This window comes from Erinaceus europaeus, chromosome 8 (genome assembly GCF_950295315.1).
Source record: "Erinaceus europaeus chromosome 8, mEriEur2.1, whole genome shotgun sequence".
NCBI lineage: Eukaryota > Metazoa > Chordata > Mammalia > Eulipotyphla > Erinaceidae > Erinaceus > Erinaceus europaeus.
In genome coordinates, this window is record NC_080169.1 from 99,049,305 (window position 1) to 99,069,687 (window position 20,383).

Genomic DNA, 20,383 nt, shown 5'->3' on the forward strand with positions numbered 1-20,383 from the left:
GCCAGTACTTGTGCTTTGTGCCACCTGCGCTTAACCCACTGTGCTACCACCCGACTCCCAAGGTACTTTACTTAAAGTAGGAATATAAGTGGGTGCTCTGTTGAGTGGATGCCAACCTGTAAGAGTATCAGGGAGTGAAGGAGGGATTAAATGTGAACTTGACAGCTGGGTGCCACTTCCATGGAGAGGGACAAATTGGTCTGGACAAGGTGAAGCAAGAACAAAACAAAACAAAAAAACAGGTGGTGTGTTAAAGGGACTATTTCTTCTATTGCTTTGAATTTCGGGGACCCATTCACATACATCACCACTAGAAAATGACTCTGTTGTCCTTCACAAATCCAGTTAATCTAGGGAACAAACGATCTTCAGTTTGAGAGAATTACCTGAACTCCTATTATGTGTAAATCACTGTTAAGAATCACAGGGTGTGCCGAACAGTGTAAAATAGAATCCCTGACTCCAAGGGCAGAAAGGATTTTCCTTCTATCTAATGTCCAGGGAGGGAGATTCTGGGGTGACCGCAGAAGAGAACTATGTCTGAGAAAAGCATTGTGGGGCGGTGGCCAACCTAGCTGGGCGCACATATTACCATGCGCAAGGACTCAGGTTGGAGCACCTGACCCCCACCTTCGGGGGGAGGGGGAGGACACACTTCATCAGCAGTGAAGCAGGTCTGCAGGTGTCTTTCTCCCTATTTCCCTCACCTCCTCTCAGTTTCTCTGTCCTATCAAGTAAAATAGGAAGAAACTTTAAAGAAAAAAAAAAACATATATATAACCACCAAGAGTGGTGGATTCTTGGTGCCAGCACTGAGCCCCAACAATGACCTGGTGGACCTGGGAAGCAGGGGCGAGCCTAAGGGAACCTGGACTCAGGCCAGCGTCTAATCAGAAAGCTCTGAAAGGTCAGCTGGTGAGTGCAGTTCTTCTCTCGGAACTGGTTAGCAAGCTCTGTCAGTCTCTCAGTAAACCTACAACACAACACAGAAGCTGGTCTGCAGCCAGACACCAGCTGGGAGTCAGAAGCCTCAGCAATTGCAGATGCACCCATACATAACTCATCCCTGTCTGGGATGCTGAGTCACACCCTAATCAACTAGAAGTCTGACTCTGCAATTAACCCTGGAGAGGAAGAGGCTCCAGGCCAGGAACCAAGAACCAAAATAAGGCAATGTGTGTGGGGAGCTTTTTAGTTGGTCAGCCTTCAGCAAAGGCATGTCTGGGCATTTTTACTTGGCCTGAGAGGAACAAAGCAGCCTCATTCTGGTCCTTTGTGTGTGCCAGGTAGGGCTGAGTAGGATAAAAAAACAGGAGCTGTGGGAGTTGGGCAGTGGTGCAGCGGGTTAAGCACAGGTGGGGCACAAAGTGCAAGACCAGCGGAAGGATCCCGGTTCGAGCTCCCGCCTCCCCATCTGCAGGGGAGTCGCATCACAGGCGGTGAAGCAGGCCTGCAGGTATTTTTCTTTCTCTCCCCCTCTCTATCTTCCCCTCCTCTCTCCATTTCTCTACCCAACAACAACGATATCAATAACCACAACAATGTTAAACAACCAGGGCAACAAAATGGAAAATAAATTAAAAACCAAAAAAACAGGAGCTGAGCAGTACACAACGAAATACAGACATATTGAAGGCATCCTCAGTTAAACGTGGTTGCTGTCAGATCTACAGAGAAGTTCTGGAACTCCTGGGATTGCAGGGGTGCGCAGAGTTGCTCCTTACGTGACAGAACTGGCAGCTACCTGTCAGTTCACAAGAGGCATAGGATGCAGGGACATTGAGAAGAAAGCCAACGACTTGAGTCAGACAGGGGACATAAGACAGAAGGTTCTGGGCGGTCAACACTCTGCAGCATGTTTGACCTCCTGCCTCCTCAGGTGACTCAAGGCCAAATGCAGGACAAATAGTGAACAAGGGATTTCTGGAGCCTTGAGGTTCTGGGCTCTGCTTTTTTGAGGTGGAAGACCTCTTTTCAAGGCAAAAACATGCCAAAGGGTATTTGGGAGTCTTTGTAAGAATGTGCTTACAAGAGGAAGTTACAGATCTCATTTTAAGACAGCTGCAGCAAAATCCTTGCTGCAGGCTAATTCTAGAAGAAGGGAGTGCATATTCTAGGTCAGAGCAAACTGATTCCTCAAAACTACTAAGTAGTCAAAAAAAAAAAAAAAAAGAAAGAAAGAAAGAAAAAAAAAGTGTATACAATATTTGTTTATTTAAGGTAAACACAGAGAAATTGAGATGGAAGATAGGGGAAGAGAGAGATACGTGCAGCACTGTTTTACCACTTGTGAAGCTTTCGCTCTGCAGATGGGGACCAGGGGTCTGAACCTCGTCCAGTACATCACCAATCAGCCCCCAACTTAAACAATCATAAGATTCTCTATTTGAAAAAACTACCTCTGAGTTAGGGTACTGTCTAATCAAGCAGGAAGATGCGACTGAAACTTGATAGTTTTGCCTAACGTCTTGAGTGTTAGGGGGAAACAAAAAGTTATTAATCAAAGCCACTTAAAAACCCAAGCACCTCATACCCCTCCCTTCATGCTTAACTCAGAAAACTCCCGTTGCATGAACACCAGGCTCTCAGTGAAGAAGTGAGAACAGAGTCTCCCAAGAAAAGGGTATGTGCAAGGACCTGAGTTCAAGCCCCAACTCCCCAACTGCAGGGGGGGAAGCTTCACAAGTGGCAAAGCAAATACTGTAGGTGTCTCCCTCCCTATCTCCCCCTCCTCTTTCAATTTCTCTTTGTCCTATCAAATAAAACATAAAGGAAAAAATGGCTACTGGGAACAGTGGATTCACAGTGCTGGCACCAAGCACCAGTGATAACCCTGGTGGTAAAAAGAAAGGGGAGGGGAGGGGTGGGGTGCCAGGCTAGAGTCGCTGGAGAGAGACTCTGGAGCACGTGGCTGAGCAATGCAATTCTTTTATTGATCAGATACAACGCCTTTTATATATCTCTTTAACCAGAAGTGGCGAGTGGGGAAAGGAAATGGCTAGGAGAGGGGATGGAGCAAAAAGAACTCGAACATAGAAATCTTCCATAGCAGCTGTTGCGAAGGTTCTGACCAATGGGATCAAACCAATACCCTGCAGGCAGGGCGGGTCTCAGGCAAAACAGTGATTATGTAAATAGACCACAGTATCAAGCAATGCAGGGGACCTAGTGTAATGACCAACAGAGGGGAGAGAAGAAGGGAAGGGAAGGGAGAGGAGGGGAGGGGAGGGGGAAGGGGAAGGAGAAGAGAAAAAAGGGGAGGGGAGAGGAGGCAGGAAAGAAAAGAAAAAGAGGGGAGTCGGGCTGTAGCGCAGCGGGTTAAGCGCACGAGGCGCAAAGCACAAGGACGGGCATAAGGATCCCGGTTCGAACCCCAGCTCCCCACCTGCAGGGGAGTCGCTTCACAGGCGGTGAAGCAGGTCTGCAGGTGTCTATCTTTCTCTCCCCTTCTCTGTCTTCCCCTCCTCTCTCCATTTCTCTCTGTCCTATCCAACAACGAATTGCATCAACAAGGGCAATAATAATAACCACAACGAAGCTACAACAAGGGCAACAAAAGGGGTAAAAAATGGCCTCCAGGAGCGGTGGATTCGTGGTGCAGGCACTGAGCCCAGCAATAACCCTGGAGGAGGAAAAAAAAAAAGAAAAAAAAAAAGAAGTCAACAACTTTTGGCTATACCTCCAATAAAAAAAAAAAAATCTATTAGACCGGCATAAGGATCTCGGTTCAAGCCCCCAGCTCCCCACCTGCAAGGGTGTCCCTTCACAGGCAGTGAAGCAGGTGTCTGTCTTTCTCTCCCACTCTCTGTTTTCCCCCCACCTCTCCATTTCTCTTTGTCCTATCCGACAACAATAATAACCATAACAATAAAACAACAAGGGCAACAAAAGGGAATAAATAAATAAATTTAAAAAAATCTATTAATGAGAGAGAATCACTCTGGCATTTGCACTGCTGGGTATGGAACTGGGGACCTCATGCTGAGAGTCTAACCTTTAACCCACTGAAGCACCTCCTAGACTGCAGTATTCCCAATTCTTTCTCTATTCTACTGAGTACTGTTTCTTCCTTTCCCCCTTATTTTTATCCTTCAAAAATTTTATTTGGGGCCCAGAGCTAGATCACATGCAAGGACCTGGGTTCAAGCCCCAGTCCCCACCTTAACTAGCTGAAGCAGTGGTGCAGGTGACTCTCTTTGCCTTCCACAACCCATGAAGCTTCCCAGTGCAGGTGGGGGCCACAGGCTTGAACCCGGATGCTTGTGCACCGTAATGTGCATGCTCTAGATGCATCACTACCCCGACCCTCTCTATCTTTCTTTACCCTCTCAATCTGTCCTATCAAATAAATGAAAAGTTAAAAAAAAAAAAGCACTTGATGCCACTATGTTTCTGTTTATCAATTTTAGGTGTTGGGTCTACAGGAACAAACAAGCAAAATCAAGTTCCTTCCCCAAATATATTCTAGATAGTGGAAACCAACAAACAAGTTCAGATAGAGAGAGCTAGGAATAAACAGAGATGTTCATTTTCAGGCATGGGGTAGGATAGAGAAGAAGGGATGAGATCACGGAGGGGGTGACAACTTGAAGATTTGAGTGACAAGCAAAAGACTTGAGGAAGGAGCTCTCTGAGGTGCTAAAGAGTTGAAAGGCCTGAAGGCAGGTCTGTGCAAAGGAGAGAAGTGGCTAAGAGCGAGGCAGGGGAGGGGACAGCAGCTGGAGAACCAAGAGCACTGCGCATCATGGGGAGGAGTGGAAATGTCAAGGTGGCACGTGAAACCATAGGAGGGTTTTAAGCAGGAGTAAAGCCATCTCCACCACATGGCAGATTTAACGAGGACCAAATGTATGAAGGCTACAAAGCAACCAATGACGAACAGCTCATCTCTAGAAAGGAACCTCAAGGACAAGGGTGAGATGCAGGGCTTACCTCTGGGCCATCTCGGGGCCAATACTCAGCACCTCCTCTTGCCCAGTATGTGCACTTATTATAACCCCTGACGACTACGTTAAGGCTCTTCCTTATACCGAGCCCCGAGATGACTCTCTGAATTCAACCCCCTGCCTCCCACAGACCCTTCCGGTTCTACCATCAGCTATCACAGCTTAATAATTTCCTTAGGTTATCCTAGGGTAGTACCCGTTTCCTTTACTCATTGGACCTTTTTTTTTTTTTTTAATATATTTATCTTGGTCCAGTTGAATATTCTGATAAGACAGAAATTGAGAAGGGGATATGGAGAGGGAGAAGAGACACACCTGCAGTACTGCTTGACTGCTCATGAAGCCCCCCCCCAAGTGGGCTGTTACTCGAACAATTCTTTATTTATCCGTCATTAGCTTCAACAATGATCAACTCTGCTTCCATTTGACATTTCATTTTTCTTTACCAACTTGAGAATTCCAACTGTTTTACAGATGTAATGTGGTCAGCTCAGTCCTAGCAGTTCACTCACTGCTGCGCCCCACTGCTGTGACTAGTCTAGAGGTGCTATTCCATTTGTGGTGGCCATATGGTTACTTCACTGTGTGAGTTTAGTGGATTCCAACTCTCCCAATTGTGCAACAGGGTCCAAGTGAGAGGATTTATGTTTTCCTAACGATCCTCACATTATCAGACTCAGCCCAGTTTGTTCCAATGCTATTCGTATTGTCTAAGTCTAACCCTTCAAGCTCTGGTCATCTTCTTGAACTTTGAATTCTTTAATACTCAGCATTCCTCCTAGCTTTATGTGGCGCCTTTAACATTTTGAAAAGTAATAAAAGCCAGTTTTTATCTTTTGAGGTTAACAAGAGAAAGACTATGAATCAGATCTGAAGGGACTAGAAAAAACTTAGACGACACTAAGGCCCAGAGAACCTGTATCTGGTTCAAGGCAAGTCAGGCTAGAGGCCCAGCCTCATGCTATGCTCTCTGCAGCTGCACCTGCCTCTAGTTCTCAGGATAAAAATGCCAGCTTACCGGCCAAGCTAGTTGTTGTTTCATGATTAGTAACTGATGTCCGTGGGCCAATATAAGCTGATTTTAACCAATTGTCAAACAGTAACCCACTCACTTGGTAAACAATTACCAGGTGTCGCCCTCTCAGGGCCCACTGTCCTAAATTACTTTCTAAGTTTCTCCCTCCCACCTTCACTTCCAATGAGATTACACTGGGAATATTTTTTTCTCTGCTTATACTTAATTTCTGTGGCCTGAAATTCTATGCAACTTAATTAGTGGCATCAAAAGTATTCATAAATAATAAATTCATTAGAAAATAAAAGATCCATATATTACAAATGATATTCTGCTATTCAAAAACCCACAAAATATCTCATTTAGAGAAGACACTTAACAAAATATTACATTTTTCAAAAGTCAGCTCTCAAAAACAACTTTTACAATGTTCTCCATTTCAGAAACAACAAACTCATTTTTCTGGCATTTCTCCTTAGGTCACCTAACCCTTGTACCAGGGAAGGATGAAAGTTCAGTTGTGTACAGTATAAAGAGCCCCCCCCCCCCCAACAAAGTCACAGCACATTTTGGGGTTTCATTCCCTCAATAAGTGACACAGGGAGATGGAGTTGGCACAGAGGAGGGAGCCTGGGAGCTTTACCAAGAAACATACACTCCAGCTTCTACTCCAGGCTGCTGACATCAACTGTCAAACCACTTGCTCCTCTTTGCAAGAGGTGCTCCTTTTGAGGATCCCAATAACTTCTGCTTATATTGTTCCACCAGGTGGTTGAAGCGGACTTCTGTCTTATTTCTCTTGGCTTTCTTCTTAGGTGCCTGTAAATTTAGAAAAGGAAACTTAGGATCGTTTACCTGAGGCATTAAATATCGTCTTACCTTTGGGACTCCAGAGAAAGTAAGGAGGCACAGAGACCATGTCTGTTGTAAAAGGAGATCACTTGCAGAGAGTAGCCTTTTAAAATTCCACAAAGAAACTCACCCACTGGGAAGAAATCAGACCTCCAATGTCTAGGAGGAGGGGCCCACTAATACAACACTGAGGAGTGTCAGAGGCCTTTCCCCACTCTAAATATTCATCAATTCCTTGTCTGTGAGCAGCAGCAGAGTCTGGACATTATTATTTGACCTTTTCTTGCCCCTAAACATTGCCTACAGAACTTCAGAGTTAGACTATTTTAGGTTAATATGGTCTGCATCAGAGACTTCCTGAAAACACAGATTTCTTGGCAGGATGGGCAGGTAATGCTTCTTTTCCTCTTAAAAAGAAGACTGGGGGCTGGTCAGTGGCACACCAGGTTGAGCACACACATTACCATGTGCAAGGAGACAGGCTCGAGCCCCCAACCCCCAACTGCAGGGAGGACACTTCACATGTAGTAAAGCAGGTCTACAGGTGTCTTTCTTTGTCCCTCTTAATCTCCCCATCTTTCTCAATTTCCTTCTATCCTATCCAATAAAACAAAGAAAAAAACAAGGAAAAAGTGGCTACCAGGAACACTGAGCCCCAGTGATAACCCTGTTGGCAAGGAAGAAGGGGGAAGGGGAGAGGAAGAAAAGAAGGAAGGAGAAAGAGACTAGAAAAGGAGAGAAGCAAGCAAGGATACTACTAAGGACAGGGTCATGTCAGAATGACTCAGGAGTCTGAAGGACTGCAAGGGGCTTCTGCTGGCCTGAGCTGGAACAATGCTAATGAATGCATACATCAAATATGTTAAACTCAGAAATTCATAATACTAAAAAAAAATGTTTACTGTTCACTGCAGGAGGCTGGCAGAACACCAACTCATTACTCTGAAAATTAATAAAGAAAAACAAATCAAGCCATTTATTAAACCTTTCCCACATAAGTGATATTTCATGGTAACCAAATATTATAACTGTTAAGAGAAAAATTTTTCCCTATCAAAAAATAAACAAAAGGATGAAAGTTGAAAATCATAATGAATCCACATAGCAACTACCAATGTGCTAAAACCAGCGGGTAAATGGCTGATGGGGAACTTCACACAAGTGGAAGGAAGGTAAGACAGACAACCCCTAAAGTCAGAGAGAATTCTGAGCATCACTAAAAACAGGTCGACCAGACACCTTGTGGTGTGATATGACAGAAAACTGAGCTTGGAGGGGGCAGGGCAGTGGCACACCAGGTTAAGAGGACAAGGAGCCACCGAAGGAATATGGTTCAAGCCCTTGGCTTCCCACCTGCAAAGGCGGGGGTGGGGGGGTCACTTCACAAACAGTGAAGCAGGTCTGCAGGTGTCTATCTTACCCTCCCATCTCAATTTCTCTCTGTCCTATCCAATAAAATGGGAAGGAAAAAAAAATGGCCGCTAGGAGCAGTAGTTTTGTAGTACAGGCACTGAGCCCCAGCTATAAACCAGGAGACAAAAAAAAAAAAAAAAAGAAAAGAAAAAGAAAGAAAGAAAGAAACTAAGCTGTGACCATGAAGTGGCTCGGTGGTAGAGCACAGACCTTGCATGTGTGAGGTACTAAATTCAATTCCAGTGCTGCATACCCAGGAGAGAAACTTTGGTTCTCTCTCACACATTTATTAAATATTGGTCGAAGGTGTAGTGACCAACACGATCATGTATGGGTGTGGAAGTATGCCTCTGAAATCTTCGGATTTTGTGAAGCACTGTTAAAACACTATTATTCAAAAATAATACATAATTCTTAATAGATCTTTGAAAAAGAGAAGAAGTAAGCTTGAATCTAGTCAAGCATCTGTATCTAACAAGTGACTTATGTAACATGGGGTGTTACATAAATAACAAGGAAGCAGGTGGCTAAACTCATTCTGAAAGCAAATGTCGGGCTTTTACAATAAATTAATAGCATGGGGAAAGGAGATTTGATGAGGGGGAAAAAGACTGACAATCTATAAAAATGATATATATGAACTCTGGATTCTAATTTGTATTAACCAACTATAAAAACGTTTGAGGCAACTGGAACCATTTCAACATCAGATACCATTAGTTTCTTACAAATTTCATTAGATAGGAAGTTGGGTGGTAGCACAGCGGGTTAAGTGCGTGTGGTGCAAAGTGCAAAGACCGGTGGAAAGATCCCGGTTCGAGCCCCCAGCTCCCCACCTGCAGGGTGGTTGCTTCACCGGCGGTGAAGCAGGTCTGCAGGTATCTATCTTTCTCTACCTCTCTCTGTCCTACCCAACAACGATGACATCAATAACAACAACAATAACTACAACAACAGTGAAAAACAAGGGAAACAAACGGGAAAATAAATATAAAAAAAATTTCATTAGATATTAGCATATCAGCATGTGTGAGATCTTATCAGGTAGAGATGCATTCTGGGGTAGTTTGAGCAATATACTTTATTTTCACATGAAGCATAGTCTAATATACTCAGGGTGAGACATAGATCATTGTTGATGCAGGGCAACTGATATATGGGGTTTGTTTTACTATTTCCCCCATTTTAGGACGGTGTACCACAACATCCTCTAACAACCTACAGTCCTGCCATCCAGAAGTCCATGTATTTATTTTTTTGTTTAAATAGAGGCAGAGAGAGAGTGTGTGTGTGAGAGAGATATCGCAGCACAGGGTCAGGCACACATATCACCATATGTAAAGATTCGAGCCCCCTTGTCTCCATCTGCAGGGAGGATGCTTCACGAGTGGTGAAGCAGGTCTGCAGGTGTGCATCTTTCTCTCTCCCTCTATCTCCTCTTCAATCTTAATTTCTCTCTGTCCTGTCAGGCAAAAATAAAACAGAAAAAAGTGGGGGAGGGCACAAGAATTTGTAGTCAACATCAAGCCTTAGTGATAACCCTAGTAGCAAAAAAAAAAAAAAAAAAAGGTGGGGGAGGAAGGGAGGAATCACAACACCAAAGCTTCTTTCAGTGCTGTGGAGGCTAGGTTTAACCTGGGCCGCACACATAGCCAAGCAGCAAACTGTCCAGGTGAGCTATTTTGCTGACCCTAGAAGTCCTTTGTTTTGGGGCCAGGCAGTGGTGCACCTGGTTAAACACAGACATTGTATCATGCACAAGCACCTGCGTTTGAGCTCCTGCACCCCTGTCTGCAGGGGTGAAGCTTCATGAACAGTGAAGAATGTAACTGCAGGAGTGTCTCCTTCACACTCTCCACCTCCCCAGTCAATTTTCTGTTTCTTCAAAACAAAATAGAAAGAAGAAAAGGAAAAAATGGCCACTGTGCGCAGTCAGTTCGCAGTGTAGGCACCAAGCCCCAACAATAACCCTAGAGAGAAAAAAATCCTTTCTGTTTAAATAATTATGGCACAAAAGTGGTTGCCAGCCCCAACAGAGCCATGCCACACCACAGCCTTGTGTCCCACAGAACTCACCTGACTAGAAGATAATGTCTGCTTCTCTTGCTTCCGCTGGTTTATCTGTGGCTTTAGCTTTTTGGGAGGGAGAGATTTGACTTTGCCTTTGTCTCGCAGCCTGCAATAAAATGGTCAAATGAGCACCACCCTGCGTTCCCCCTCTAATTGGCACCTCTGAGAGTCTCTCGGCATGGAAGATAAAACTCCTTCTCTTACACTGGCTTTTTCTTGGCCCATAAGTCACTCTGAAAAGGGTTACTGAAAGAGAATGTCCTATTTGTATACCAGCTTTACTTTTTTGTTTTGACTTAAAGCCACCAGGGAATTTCAAAAATCTTCATTTGCTTAACACACATTTTGTAAAGATCTACTTTAGTTTATAGAGCTCATTTGCTATCCTGAACAGAAAGTACAGGGGGAAAATCAGGTAGGTGGGCCTCAGCTCAAAGAGTCAGTCATCTGGACAGAAGGCCTCTCCTCAGAAGAGGGGGAATGCATGAAAGCCTGCCCTGGAAGGCTCCTCTCAGGTCACCTCCACTAGGCTTGTTCCTGCTTCCATTTGGCCCAGGGCGTTATCTCTGCTGTCACAGAGCCAACTGTATTAACCTAACCTTTCATGTGAGACTAGCATCTCTTTCACCCAAACAAAAGCCACAAATAGGAAAAGGGCTAAGCAAAAGCCAACCCTCCTAGAAGATACCCTCTGCTCTGCTCTACTCCACCACGAACAGCTCACCTAATTTTGGGGCCTCGATGAGAGGGAAGCACCAGGACCTTTCTTCTCTTCTTTCCATCAGGCAGCTCCACCTGCTCCACTTCGGCTTTGGTCTGGAACCCTGACCATGAGGAACCTGCCTTGCCCTTCTGCTCCAGTGGGGCCTTGCTGTGTTTCTGTGAGGGATTCTGAGCTGCTTTTTGCTGCTGCCCTTTTCCAGGCTCTGCATGTTTTCGCTGGGGCTCACCAGTTGTAGAATTAGATTTCATTTTTTGCTGCAAAAAACAAGAGAACTGGATTCATCTGGATTCTGGATGAAGCTTGTTTGCTGAAAACACTCGGCAGATAAATGGCTTGATATGAGGGTGGTGAAGAGACTTCCTTCCCAAGTTACAGATTACAAGAAAGTGCATACAAGCAGACTCTGACGCAGTAATAGATGACTACTGAGGGTATGCATATTGGAGTGGGGGTTGGGTGGGGTGAGGGATCAGGTTCAGAGCATTATATTCACCAGTAAAACAAGTGCCCTCATTCAGCCATATTCATGGGACACACAAGACAGCAAATATTTGGCATATATGCAAGTTTAAGTATAATATCGAGGAGAGCTATAGGAGTTATGACACCAAGGTTAATCCTGCTTTGTATGTACTGGGGGAGAGTGGGTTTTAAAATAAATAAATAAATAAATAAATAAAGGTCTTGAGGGGGCCAGGTGGTGGCTCACCTGGTTAAGTGTACATACACATCACAGTGCGAAAGGACAGAGGCCCAAGCCCCCAGTCCCCACCTGTAGGGAGAAAAAGCTTCACGAGTGAAGCAATACTGCAGGTGTCTGTCTCTCTTTGTCTCTATCCAATGATAAATAAACAGGTCTCAACTGTGTACTGACAATACAGAGTGTAATATAGTTTATGTGTACTGTCTCATTTAGGTCTCATCAATCATGTTGAATGTGACATTGTGAACTCCGTTGTACAACTAGGCACACTGAAACTGAGAGATGATTACTTGCCAAGGAACATGCAGCAAGAAAGAGACAGAGCCAGACTTTGAACATGAGTATTCCAGTTCCTAAACACCATGCTCTTTCCTCTCTAAAATTCAAAACAGCCCCCAAGCTATCAGACACCATGCTTCTATAAGGTAGAGAGATGGAAAGGATGACTGAAGTCTACAGGTGAAATAAAACTGCAATATTGGCCATGAATTTTGCTATGCACCATCACCGAGCACTGTGCAAGAACTGCTGACTGGCAACCCCACCAGTCTGATTCTGCTTTCTCCTCCCTTCATGTTCTGTGGTACTACTGTACACAGGCCAGCAGAGAAGATGGGCAGGAGAGGTCGAAGGTACTAAGAGTAAAGAGTAAAATAGAAACTAGTGAGGTAGAGAACAACTTGAAGAGGAGCCTACAGATCGTTATGCTTGATCTGTATACTTAAAAATGGTTAGGATAGCAAACTTCATGTTACGTGTATTTTATCATAATTAAAAAAAAAAAAGTTCTGTACCAGGCTGCGTTGAGTCCTTAGTTCCTTTATTTTAAGTTTCCTTCGATCTTCTAAAGAGAATTCCACTATTGGTCTCTGTACCAGAAGGGAAGAAAATGCCATTCATTAGACTTAAATCTTCGAGTGCAGTGGACTGAGTTATCATATCCCCTGCCACTGCCCCTTTTAAGCAAGTCAGAAGTCACTGCTCACTCCAATTTCAAGCCATCCAATTTCAGAGCTTCTTCTAATCAGCCAGTCACTTAAGTCACTGTTCATTCCCTCCACCGACTTGTTACTGTTTCCCACCACTCAAATGTCAGAGCACTGAGTAAGAGGAGAGGGACAATTTTCTGCAAAAGGTCCTGAGGAATAACTCTACCCAAAGGATTAGGCTCACCTTCTGAGGCCCGAAGATGTCTGGGTTGTTGTTGATGTGGCGCAGGGCTGCCAGGGCATGCTCATGCTCCTGGAACTCTGCAAAGGCATAGCCCAGAGATTGACCTTTAACCTTCCCATAAATTCCTTTAAGGTCTCGCATCACCCTACACTGTGAATAGAACCAGAAGATAAATCAGTAGTTACAGAATTAGGCACCTTTTCCAGATCTAGTAAGAAGTCAGGTTTCTGGAATAGACTCTTCAACTGTATCACCATCACAAGAATGATACCACGAGAACATTGATGAATGTTTATTTTATTAAAATATACTGACTGAGAACATGTGTGTGTGTGTGTGCGCGCACACATACACGTGCAGATGTTGTGTTATGTACATAAAATTGGGGCCCTGAGTAAATAATGAACACTACTGTGGTTAACTAATCTATGCCCATCTTTATTCTCAAACTCATGATCTTGAAAATATATTTCTTGGGAGCCGGGTGGTGGCACAGCAGGTTAAGCGCACATAGCACGAAGCACAAGGACCGATGTCAGGATCCTGGTTCAAGCCCCTGGCTCCCCATCTGCAGGGGGGTCGCTTATATATATCTTGGGAGCTGGGCGGTGGCACAGCAGGTTAAGTGCACATAGCACGAAGCACAAGGACCGATGTCAGGATCCTGGTTCAAGCCCCTGGCTCCCCATCTGCAGGGGGGTCGCTTCACAGGCGGTGAAGCAGTTCTGCAGGTGTATTTCTCTGCTCCTGTCTTCCCCTCCTCCATTTCTCTCTGTCCTATCCAATAATGACAGCAATAACAACAGCAGTAATAACAACAACGATGATAAACAAGGGCAACAAAAGGGAAAAAAAAAAAATATATATATATATATATGTATCGGAAAGCAAGGAAATTCCGAACAGCTAATTGCCGATACTGACAGTGCATACAAACAAGAGTAGTACATGGCACTTCAAGTTATCACCAAGGATGAAGTGCTGCCCACGTAGCTCATCACTTCAGAAACCACCCAGAAAGGGAACTCTTGAAGGAAAGAAAAAAGGCTTGGTAGTTTCAGATAAGAAAGACATTTCAGGCACGGGTGAGAACCTGCCCAACAGTTTCAGAAATACAGAGAATCTTCAGCTACTTTCACTTAGAGCTCAGCTCCTCTCTGGCGTCAATTTTCCCTAAATGCCTAAGCAAGATTAATAAGCATCCTGGGGCACCAAAGCCCAGCGGGCAATTTGGGAAATGCTGATCATATATATGCTACTACTCCTGGAAGCTGCAGTGAAATGCAGTGGAGAAGTCTGGGCACTGGGGAAACCTGGGTGCTGCCTTGGCAGACATCTAGTAACTACTCGGAGTCTAGAACTGTGTCATCAATGGAGGGGAATCAAGAAAAGAATAAAATGACCCTCCTATTCTCAAGAAGCTTAGTATCTTGCTAAGACATTTACATATATTAAAGAATTAGAAAAATCAATATAATGCAAATACTGCAAAGCATACATAAATTCCTCTAAGTGGTAACATTTTGTTTATTTATTTATTTATTTATTTGGGGGGGTGGGTATAGGCAGGGAGAAATCAAGCAGGAAGAGGAAAGGGAGGACCTCACTGCTCATAAAGCTTTCCCCTTGCAGGTGTAAACTAGGGGCTTGAACCTGGGCCCTTGCACATGGTAACATGCACACTCTACCAGGTGTAATAACAAGTTTAAATGAGCAGACATTTTCTAAAGGATCACTAATGTTAACTGAAATTATATAACTGCCAGTAACATTTTTGAACAGCTTTACAAAAACTGGTATCAGATATATGCTGATGTGTTCACATTTTTTCATGGAATTCCCAAAATACCAAAACTAGACATTTTGATGAGGTTTTTCAAGGGTTAAGAAAAGTCTGTGGCAGTGAAGCAGAGCAAAGCAGACTCATAATCCTGGCAAAGCTACTTTTCCAATAAATACGGAGAGTACTATACCTGTCCTGAAAGACCTCAGTTTACTGCAAAGAAACATCTGGCAGTCATAGGACAGTGCAGCAGGAAGTGTTGTGACAGCAGAATGCAGAGTGCTATGAGGGTGCAGGAGGCTCCTGAACTCACACAGCATCTAACCAAGTCTGGGTGTGAATCCAGTGCGTGATACAACTGCCAGAGAGCTGTGTGGCTCCCTGTGCTCTCCAACAGGCAGAGAACTGAGCACAGGATCAGCAACACAAACACAGATTATTGCCTCTGTTAAGAAAAATAACATCAGGGAGTCGGGTTGTAGCGCAACGGGTTAAGCGCACATGGCGCAAAGCACAAGGACTGGCATAAAGATCCCAGTTCGAGCCCCGGCTCCCCACCTGCAAGGGGAGTCACTTCACAGGCGGTGAAGCAGGTCTGCAGGTGTGTGTCTTTCTCTCCCCCACTCTGTCTTCCCCTCCTCTCTCCATTTCTCTCCTCTGTTCTATCCAACAATGACAACAATAACTACAACAATAAAACAACAAGGGCAACAAAAGGGAATAAATAAATAAACATTAAAAAAAAAAAAGGAAAAGAACATCACAGCACCTGCTATCCTGCTGAGCACACAGCAGGCATTTGGTAAGAGCTTGCTGAGATGATTCAGCAGTGAGGGCAGACTTCCTTATGTTCTTCTGCAATTTGGCCAAATGTGAAAGATGGTTATTAGAAAAAGAAAAGAAGGGACAAGCAAGGAAGATGGAGAAGGAGAGAAGGAAGGAGGGTGGGAGGAAAGGAAAGGAAAAAAAAAAAAAGCCAAATGCAGCCTTATCTACTGACAATGTGTCCAAAAAAACTCTGTTCATTCAACAGCACCACAACCTGAAATAAATGTTTCTTAACCTGAATGAGTCAGGAATGAGCACCAAAGTTTGGAGTGGGCAGAGATTAACTCTCACCTCCTTGATTCGAACACCTTTCTGCCCACTAGTAGCACTGAGTAGCAGCTTTCTGAGCTGTGTGTCATCCATGGCCTTTGGGAGATTGTGCAGGCAAAGCCTGGTCAGGGAGACAAAGATATTCTGGTCCTTGAGTTTCTGATGCTTCAGTAGCTCAAACTGAAAGAACAGCAAAATTGTTAACAATACAACCCACCCTTGAAAACTGCAGGGTCAGAATGCTCTGGAAGGAAAGAAGCATGATCCTCATCCAATAACCACACAGAGGTTTTCTTCTGGGGAGGGACAGCACCAAGCCTAGGTCATCACAATGCTCAACACTGGGACGGAAAAAAGGTTCAAGGACAATGGCTCTGGTCAAACTGTGGGCTCTCACATCAGACGGAATTGGAAAGAAGCTATATAAAGTACCTTCCACCTCATTACATAAAATTGGGGCTCAGAATAAATAATAAATACTACTATGGTTAACTATTCTAGGCCAAATCCTTATTCTCAAACTTATTATCTTGACTGTCCAAAAAGCAGTGGAGATTACAGAATACTTGATAGAGTATTGTCTCAACTCTGCCACCTTGAGGCAAAGAATGTCCATCCGTCATCACAGCCATGGTCTTTCCTGCCAAAACTATGCTGAATGAATCCCAGAGCAAGCTGTCTCTAAAGTGAAAGGGTAGTGATATTCTTTTCCTGATTGGTTTTTGAATATCAAGTTAGTAATGGTCTGAGAAGGGGCACCAGGTAAAGGGCAGGATTTGCAAGAACCAGGTCCTAAGCTCAATCCCTGGGACACTGCATATGCAGATATGTCCTGGCTCCCTCTTTCCCAGTGACAAGCAATAAATAAATAAATAAATAAATAAATAAATAAGCTTAACAGAGTTTTAAATTATTGTTTCCCTGGTGCTTTCCTGTTTCATAAAGGAACTAGTACACCACAACCTCAACAAATACTCTGGAAATGAATATTAAAGGGATCTTGGAAGAGGTTATCATACCAAAGTTTAATGATCTGGTTCTTCTCCCGAGAAAAGCAGTACCTGCCATGAGCTAACTCTAGTGAGCAAATTGCTCGAAAATTCATTTTTAAGAGGAATGGACTTTAAGTCTGTCATTATTCTGATCCAAGTAAGACACAGCAACCCTCAACTATCTTGATTCCCAAAGGCCCACTTCTAATAGGCTGCACTTCCAGGCTCCATAGCCAGCTGTGCTCACAGTCCTGCATCTCCAACATTCTAGGTTGACTTAGCTTTGGAGAAGTGAGTCACATGGGCAAAAGTAAAACTCACCAGAGCTTAATATTACCTTGCAGTAAAGGAACTGAATAGTATTAGCTATCAATGGGAACTCTCGCAATATGAGTTTTTCCTCAGGTGCCTAGAAACTCTGGAGATTTCATCCTCTGCAACAAAATAGCTATTTTAGGGGGCAGGGCAGTGGCTCACCCAGATGAAGCGTGCACAAAGGCCTGGGTTTAAGGCCCCTGTAGGGGGGACGCTTTATGAGCAGTGAAGCTGACCTGCAGTTGTCTTTCTCTGTCCCTCTCTATCACTTCCTCCCCTCTCAATTTCTCTCTGCCCGTTCAAATAAAATAGAAAGAAAAAAGAAAGAAATGCCCACTAGCAGTGGTAGACTTGTAAATCCAGCAATAACCCTGGTGACAATTTAAAAAAAAAAAAAAGATATTTTAGCTACCCCCTGTAAGACCCACATACCTATCTCTATCTCTAATAACTCCCCTCCACACTGATTTTCCTGTCTTATGTTATTCTGATCCCTAGTGACACACAGCCTTAAAGTATCTGCTGCATACCCTAGAAGCATGCAGTTCAGCAAAAAAATTTACTGCTGAGCCACTAGGAAAATCAAGAGTAGACCTGGTTCTTATAGCAGATAATGATGCAATATTATTACAACACTGGGTATTTGCTGTCTCACCTGAGTCTCTTTTCTCTCACAAGACAGTATCTTGGGTCTGTGGCTAGTACTGGTTGTTTGATGAACATGTCTGATGGTCAGTACCTAATATTTACTGATTTAGACTATGCCACACAGAACCTGGAGACCACTCACCCTTTCTCGCTTGGCCATATCAGCAGCACTCACACCCTCTGCAGCCTTCGTCCCAGCGCGAATCACTACAGAAAGAGGGAAAAGGACCAAGACATCAGCAAGGGAATTTTCACTGAGCAACAAGAGGAATGTGGCTTGAGTGATGCAAGCTCTCTGTACAGGGCCCAGAGGACTGAGCTGGCCAGGACACAGTGGCATTTGGGTAGGTCTAGAAATAGGCTACAGGGCTAAGTTCTCTACTAAGAGCTACTTTCAAGGACTGAAACTCTAAACATTTTGTGATTTTGTTCTTCTCCCTTCTCAAAGAAGCTTAATGTGTATGCCAAAGTCAGACAAGAAGGCCTAGACAAAATTCTGAAGTTTATACTAGGCATCTGGAATTAAAAAAAAAAAAAAAAAAAGTTCCACCCTAGAACCTGCTCTTGGGATTTCTCTGGTATATATATATTTTGGAGGGTGAGGTGGAAATAAACAAAGAAATAGACCAGGCTAGAAAACAGCCACACTGCCATGTAGATGTCCAGTGCTGAAGGTTGGCAGACTTACAATACCAGCAGAGGATAAGAGCTGTGCATAAACTGGACCAGCAAATACTACACAATCTTGAGAAAGGGATTCCACTTTTTAATTAAAGCTAATTCTGATTATCTTTCTGACATTAAGGGAAAGGTACTGAATGTACATTCTGAACCCATGAATAATCCAAAAGTGATTTTAGTCATCATTTTCAACTCCTTCGGAAAACCTCTGATTAGAAATGATGACAAGCGGCAGAGGTATTTTGAGTTTTGCCTCCCTCTTTGCCCTGCCAATCCTCTGGTGCAAAGGTATAAAAGCAAGCAAGGCAGAAAAGAAAATAGCACTGGTTGAACCAAAATTAGGTGAAGGGTCCCTAAGAGAAAACCCTGTGACAGAGTGGAATAATAATACAATGCTATTGAAGAAGGCATTTGGATTTCTACTTTGAAATCCAACCCCAAACATATTATTGCTGGGTCACAGTCATGGCACAAGGCTGGGTTACTTGGAAGCCTGGGTCATAATCTCCCCCTACTCACAGCCTTCTCGGGCCAGATAGAGGTTCCGGGTTCCAGTTGGCTTCTTCACCTTCTTTGTCCGAAGCTTTGCAGCCTCGTCACGGGACACTGCCAAGTCAATCTTGAGCTGCCGGCCATCCAATTTAAGTCCACCAACACCCTATAAAAGATTGCAACCCCCTCTCTTAAAATTCATTAACAAAATATGCTGTTATGAACATAGGCATACAAGAACAGGAAGAGTAAACACAAAACTGGGTTTTGTGTTTTGGACTGGGTTAGGTGTATTGCATCAAAGCAAAGGACTCTGGGGAGGAAGGGAACTTTGGGGTCCTTGTGTACGGTGATGGAAAAGGACCTAGGCTAGGAAGTGAGAGCGTTTTGCAGACACTATCATGGTCAGATGAGAAATTTCACTTTTGTGTCAACAACTGTACTGTAAACCATTAACCTCTCTAATTAAAAAAAGAAATCATTAACAAGCAGAAATTTAGCACCTAACAAAGAACACTCCGATTATGCTATGGAGCCAAATCTACCGGAGGTTTTAGCCCAATTGGCTGTAGTTGGCTCACTGAGCTTAACAGTATTTACCACAGGTGTGCAGGAGTTCACATGTGAACAGTCACCAGTAAATAATCTGTTCCATGGGGGTTGATTAGTCCCATAGTAGGCCCAAATTAAGGACAGTGGTCTGTAAACAAGGAATGTTCCAGTGTTTCAAAGAAAGTTAATGGCATGGTAATGTTTACTCAAGAGAATCTCAGAGACAGTGCTGGTACAGGGTAACATCTCAAAACGAACACATACTTGCTAGAGCTCCCCACTATCCTGATTCCATCACTCTTGATTTCACACACACATGGCAATAGAGAGGGTGAAGCGGAGAGAAGTGCCACAGCACTACTCTATCACTTGTAAAGCTTCTCTTTTTGCATGGTGCTTCTACACGGTGGGCAGGGGTAAGTGTGTGTTCTACCAGGTGAGTTTATCATCTGGTCCCAAAGATTTGTTTTGTTTGTTGGTTACCAGGTTCCAGCTCAATTTATGGTAGTACTGGGGGTTGAACCTGGGACCTGGGACCTCTGGCCTCAACCTGGGACCTGGGACCTCTGAAAACCTATTGAGTAAACTGCGGTCCTCTGGCTCTTACCACCCATATATTTTCTTTCTCAAGCATTTACTCCACATCATGCAAGGCCTTGCTTGTCCCAGCCTCTAACATCATCAGCCTCAGAGAGAGGCTAACACACAACAGTGGCCAATAAATATGAGATATGTTATTATATGTCTCCTCACCTATGAGACAGAGGATAGTAATATTACTTACCTTATATACACAAGCTGACATAAACAATGTATGTAAAAACTCAATGCCTAACACACATGATGTGTTTAATAAATTCAGCATTATCGTTCTATATTTCTAACAATAACAAAAAAGTTTGTGTTAAGTACTGAATACTGTCCCC

The 20,383-nt window shown here is 43.8% G+C and overlaps 1 protein-coding gene across 2 annotated transcripts in view; it reads right to left on the bottom strand.

Annotated features, from left to right (window-relative positions):
- Nucleotides 1–2,912: 2,912 nt before the first annotated feature.
- Nucleotides 2,913–20,383, bottom strand: part of RBM28 (RNA binding motif protein 28) — a 53,093-nt gene continuing 35,622 nt past the window's right edge. For both annotated transcript variants that reach the window (XM_016189645.2, XM_016189646.2), the window contains exons 12-19: nt 18,933–19,071; nt 17,875–17,939; nt 15,799–15,957; nt 12,897–13,046; nt 12,518–12,592; nt 11,021–11,274; nt 10,303–10,402; nt 2,913–6,780 (exon numbers count right to left, since the gene is read on the bottom strand). In XM_016189645.2, coding sequence (XP_016045131.1) covers nt 6,646–6,780; nt 10,303–10,402; nt 11,021–11,274; nt 12,518–12,592; nt 12,897–13,046; nt 15,799–15,957; nt 17,875–17,939; nt 18,933–19,071 — 1,077 coding nt within the window. In that variant the 3' untranslated portion in view covers nt 2,913–6,645. The remainder of the gene's footprint in view (nt 6,781–10,302; nt 10,403–11,020; nt 11,275–12,517; nt 12,593–12,896; nt 13,047–15,798; nt 15,958–17,874; nt 17,940–18,932; nt 19,072–20,383) is intronic.